The 6,000-nt window shown below is 42.1% G+C and overlaps 1 protein-coding gene across 2 annotated transcripts in view; it reads left to right on the forward strand.

The window, feature by feature from the left end:
* pex7 (peroxisomal biogenesis factor 7) overlaps positions 1-3,029 on the forward strand; it is a 54,511-nt gene extending 51,482 nt beyond the window's left edge. For both annotated transcript variants that reach the window (XM_080491155.1, XM_080491154.1), the window contains exon 11: positions 1,075-3,029. In XM_080491155.1, coding sequence (XP_080347281.1) covers positions 1,075-1,158 — 84 coding nt within the window. In that variant the 3' untranslated portion in view covers positions 1,159-3,029. The remainder of the gene's footprint in view (positions 1-1,074) is intronic.
* Positions 3,030-6,000: the final 2,971 nt, after the last annotated feature.

Here is a 6,000-nt window from a genome sequence, read left to right on the forward strand (position 1 = left end):
TGTCTTCCTCTGTGTCCGTGGACTGATTGTGGCTCGTGGGGAAGCTTTAACGCTCAGCAATTAGAGGTAAAACAAAAAAAAAGCTTTCAGCAACATGTGGACTGAATGTTCCCTGCTGGCGACACAAAAACAATCTGCGGTGGAAAACAGGCCGGATCCCTCACAAGTGCACCGCAGAAACACACAACCTGAATTACTTGAGGGTTTTTTCATGTGTATTTGTTGATCCAGACCAAATGAATGCATCAATAAGAACTGGATTAAAGGTTTCATTTAAGTCAAATAAGTGGATACTGATGAAAGCAGCAGGATGGATTAGAGGTAATGGAGGGATGAGGGGGATCTTCTTTATGTGTGGTTGCTGGTGGGAGAAAGACAGATTTCACTCTATAGAGGAAACCTGCAAGCAGCGGAGCGTTTCTCTGAGCGCCTTCATCCCTGACAGGCGGATAAAAGCTAATTCAGCTACAACTACTGGTTCAAGCGATCCCGATAGGACACCATGGGCTGATTTCCCGTCTTTTCGGTCTCTCGCTGCAGACAACAGATTAGTTGTGGTGATTCTCGCTTCTCTTCGTGATCACAGAGTGCGTTTTTACTTCGTGTTCTCCTCCAGCTGAGAGCACCCAGTCTGAGTCGGCGAACCCCACTAGGGAAGATAAAGTTAAAAAATAAATACCTGTTGTGGTTCAGGGGTTTACTCCTCTGGGTTCATCTTTGTGACGCACGAATCCCCTCAAACTTTTACGGGAAAAGGTGAAGATGAATGACTCTATCCTCTGGCTCCAGGAGAGCCGATCATTTTAAATGAAGAAAAACATGTTTTTCAATGCGGTCTCACAGAATAACGTGGGACATTTACATTTTTTTCCTCTGAAAAAAAGAAAACCTGGCCTGAACTGAAGCATGAAAGTGAAGAAAAAGAAACGCCAAATGAAGGTCGCTCGGTTTTCTGTCTTGAGTTTACTGAAGCAGAATGCATAATACATGTTCCCATGCTATTGTAAAACAGTATTACACTGTAATGTGAAGATGGACCATGAAGCTTTCCTTGTGTGTCCGTGTCGTCTGCAGGTCGTCGACTGTTCCTGGGACGAGACGGTGAAGATCTACACGCCCGCCTGTCTGACCGCTGGACCTCACAGTGCAACGCCGTGAAAACACATGGGAACTCACACTGCTGCGCCTCCGAGGATCCCACAGTCCCTCTGAAGCCGTGACGGATCGCCTCCGACTGTGGAGTACGGATGGTTGATGGTTGCTGCAGAGCTTCCACTGCTCAGCCACTGACCTTTAATTAATGAAGAAGAATGGAAATAAAGACACAATAACTTTATTGATACTACTGAAGAAACGTGACACACTAATGCTCTTTTGGTCACTCTTTCATCCATCCAACCATTTCTCCTCTATGGGCAGCGTTGTCTCCATTGGTAGAGTCAATCAGTGTTGCAGGTTTGATTCCCCATCGCCCCCTGTCCATATGCCTGAGTGTCCTTGCGCAAGACGATGAACTTCAAATTGTGCCCAACGGGTGGATTGAGTGCCCTGCCTGATGGCGCTCAGCATCGACCAGTAAGTGTGTGAATTGGTCCGTCAATCTTCTGGACCGCTTATATCCTGTATCTCCTGTAGGGTCGCAGGGCGCTGGAGCCAATCAGAACACAGAGACAGACCACACACACACATTCACGCCTAAGGGCAATTCAGGGTCACCAATTAACCAATTAACGTCCAATGCGAGGACGTCTAAGTACTCTGGGCAGAAAAACCCAAGGTAGCACAGGGAAGACATGCAAAGCACCTAGAAAGGGTCCAACACCAAGCCTGGATTCAATATTCTACTTCTCAGACCAAAGCAACCAAATGTATTCGGTGACATTTATGTTCTGCAGAGTCTACATCTTCTACGTCTGCCTAAATGAAATGATCCAGAGGTTGTATGTGATGAGAGTCAGATGATTGGTTCAGAGCCCCACATGTTTCTTTTAGGTCTGTTAATTAGGACCATGTTGAATTTGCATGTTCTCTTTGATTCTTTTGTTTTTGACTCTAAATTGAGAATACCTTGAGTTTGCAAATCTTTCAGCTCATTGATAGGTGAAGTTGGATATTAAAATAGACATTTTTGGCTCTTTTCTGCTCCTTTTGGTTCGATTTTTACTATCCACTCTCCAAAAAGTACCCCGGAGAACAAACAGCATACATATTCATTTGCTCTTGAGTCCCGAGGATCAGCAGCTTTTTTATTCAACGTTAAAAGGATTCCAGCCCTCCGACGTGGCGCCCTGAGAACCCAAACACATGTTTCCCAGGAAGCGATAAAAGTCAGCTTGTGTGCGTTTCTGTAGGACAAAGGTCAGACCAAGTTTGGAATCTTCCATTTTCCTGGTATGATGTTCTGTTAGATTCTCATAAATGGGAAGAACCGATGAATGGAGTCAGTGTGAGAGCTGGATATTTCAGTTGTGATGCCTTCAGGACATCAATCTCATCAGTTAAATTATTTTTTTGTGTGTGAGTGTATGTGTGTGTGTGTGTCTGAGGTGATGCCCAGTGAGTCCAACATTCATGTGATTTGATGTGTTTCTCCGTTATCTCTGTGACATTCACTTCATCTTGAATGGAAATGTCAGCTGTGACTAATTTTAGTTGTTTTTAAATGTCACCAGTGTGAATGTACTGGTCGATGATGATGATGATGATGGTGATGATGATGCAGTGCCTTTAATAAAAGCAGCGAGTATCACTGTAACACTGCACTCTCGTTTTAGCCCCGAGCACAAAGTCCTGCTTCAAAATAAAGGATTTTCTTGCTAAAAAAAAAAAAATTTAATTCAGTGAAGTTAAAAAATAAATTGCCTTTTTTTTTTAAAACAGTTTAAAATTCACCTCGATTTTATGTTTAAGATGATTATTACAATAAAATTTTATCGATCTCTTTACAGTAATAAAAACCACAGAAAGAAAACTTCACATATTTTCAAACTTTTTTAAACCATTAATTTGAAAGCCTCACAATAAATATGAAAAAAATAAAAAAGACATGATTTATGCCCGAAGAATAGAAAAAAGACTAAACTACATATATGTCGCATTTATTACTTGAATCCGTGTAGGTTAGTCAAAATAAATTGTATGTATTTAAGTATAGATTAGATAAAAATAAATGCACCAGTTATCTAATTTAATATATCAAATAATAAATGATAGAAATCTAAATATAATGTATATATTTATCAATTCTCGTTTAATAATAATACCTCAATCCCACGTCTTCACGCTGTTACATCCCTACTTTTCCTTCCGACGTGCAGACCTGTGAATATCATTTATCTTTTGCAGTTTATGAACCAACACAAACTCAATGAAGGGTCACGCTTGACGCACGACACACGAGCGGAGATGGCAGCTAATTGCACTCGTCCATCCAGTTATTGTGTGCTGAACATTCATTTGGAAAGACGTAATTCTGAGTCAAATTACTCGGCCTAATCTATATTACCTATAGTTAGTGTAACAATGGCGGCATGCCCCTCCCGTCCACCCTGCAGGGAGGGTCCTGGTCTAAATCCTCCTCCTGGTCCTAATCCGCCCACACTGGAGCGTCTCCTCCTTCAGTCGCTGCGTGTTAATTGGAAGCTAATGGCCTGTGCTCGATAAGGCCGGGTCCCCCTCCCTCTTGGCCTGGAAACTGATTTCACGATGAAATATTTCAATTAAAATATTGTCCCAGTCATTTCCACGCTTGTTAGGGCTGATGATGATGTCTCTGTGTTTTTGATAAGGAGGAAAAGGAGGAGGAGGAAGAGGAGGAGGAGGCATACAGAAATATAAATACACAGATGTCTTCTGCTGGCAAACATCCAGATATTTCTTCTTTTTTTTTTTTTTTTTTTTTTAATCAACAGAGGCTGCAGGAATTTTCATTTTGAGCTGGTGTGTGTGTGTGTGTGTGTGTGTGTGTGTGTGTGTGTGTGTGTGTGTGTGTGTGTGTGTGTGTGTGTGTGTGTGTGTGTGTGTGTGTGTGTGTGTGTGTGTGTGTGTGTGTGTGTGTGTGCGCATTGCAACGTTGTGTAGCCTCCAAACTTTTGTCGTGTTCAGGGGATCCGTTTCTACGACAGCGGCGCTCCGATCCACTGCAGCCGTCTCTGCCTTTACCACGTAATTGAAAAAGTTTTCTGAAACAAAGGAGGCGTTGCCACTTGGAACGTTGTGGTGTAAACAGGATCTTATTGACAAATATAAGCTCTTCCTCTGGACCTTCCTCAAAACTGCCCTCTTGGCACAATTAGGTAACTTTTCAGTTTTCAAGCATTTGCAAGAAAAGGACTTTTTTTTAGACTGGTGTTACGGATCAACTGGCTTCCCTGTTAACTGGTGACCAAGTTTCTTCAGCTTCTGTTTTCACAACTAGCCAAAAGGAAGGGGCGGGGCTACCCGGGCCTGTACTGTAATCTGATTGGCCCCCTCGAGGCCCCTCCCAAGCGAAATGGCGCCTTGTCTTTGGGTAATTAGTTTTCCCTTCAGTGGGGTGAGGGGGGAAAGGGGGCAACTGACATGTTTTATCCTTTATCTTCAGTTCAGCATTTTACATTTCACTCATAATTTGAGAATAACTCTCCAAAATGATTTTTATTCTCCAAACGTGTTTATTCACAGTGGCCTAGTGTCTGACCGACTCCCGTCAGTTGTTTAGCGCAGACCGATGGCCTTGCACTGCCCCAAGTTCAATCTGGACGATCGTACGTTTCAGTTGTTTGTTGATGAGGACACGAGACTGCAAGAGGAGCTCTTGGCCTCTGAGGCAGAGAAGATTTTTTTATTCTCGATAATATTAAAGAATCTCCAAACCGGTGATGTCGCTCGTCTCTTCTTGTTTACCTGCTGCTGATCTTCACCTCCTACTTTGTTGTTGTCGTTCTTTCTTTCTTTATTTAATGTCTTTTTGAATCCATGCGTTGTTATTTTGTGTCTTTCTGAAGTCAAACGTTTCCTTTTGTTGCAACTTTATTTATTTAGGAGTTTATTATTATTATTATTATTATTATTATTATTATTATTATTATTATTATTATTATTTCTTTATAGTTGTTTGCATCCTTTAATCTTTTCAGACTGATTGCATCTCAGTACATTCATCCCAATAACACGAATTCATCAAATTCCTCTATTTTTACCCGCCGCAGCTCATTAAACAGGTCAAAAACAATGTGCATCTCGTGTGAGGAAACATTTAAAATATCACCAAAGTATATCGACCTCCAGGATGCTTTTCTCATTTATTTTGTGGGAATTTACACTGTTTGGAAACACTTGTGAAAATAACCATGGTTCTATTTCTGGCATTTTAAAGATTAATGATTCAAATGTTAAAACTCTGCAGATTAATAACGCTTCATCTCGTTAACGTGCTTAACAGTGTGTGTGTGTGTGTGTGTGTGTGTGTGTGTGTGTGTGTGTGTGTGTGTGTGTGTGTGTGTGTGTGTGTGGAGGTTTTCTAAACACGGACGTCTTTCCTCCGTCACACTGATGAAGACGATTTAAACTGGAACAAACTGAGAATCAGAGAAGAAGAGGAGGAGCTCCTCTTAACAGACTGAATAATCTGCCGCTGACACTCCACCTGCTCCAGAATAATCTCTGCAATTTCTTGTGTTTTTAAGTGAAAAAACACAAAACTTGTGTTGCGCATTTGGCGCCCGTTTACACGACAACGCGGCCCCGGAGCCACTGAAAATGGAACTGTTTGAAAACGGCTCCCAAGCTGGAACTTTTTGAAAGCGCTGAGGCTTTGCCGCCGTGGAAACGGAGCAAAATGCGACTTTTCTGAAACACCGCGGCCGTAGTAAGTAGTTCTTCTGCACACGCTCAGTAGGTGAACAACAAGAACAACGTTTCCTCCACTGCGTCTGTGTAAACACACCGTGTAACGGTGAAGCTAATCTGGAACGAAGACACAAAAAACGATGCATTTTCAACGTTGTCATGTAAACGGGG

The sequence above is a fragment of the Lipophrys pholis genome, assembly GCF_963383615.2.
Source record: "Lipophrys pholis genome assembly, chromosome: 21".
Classification (NCBI taxonomy): Eukaryota; Metazoa; Chordata; class Actinopteri; order Blenniiformes; family Blenniidae; genus Lipophrys; species Lipophrys pholis.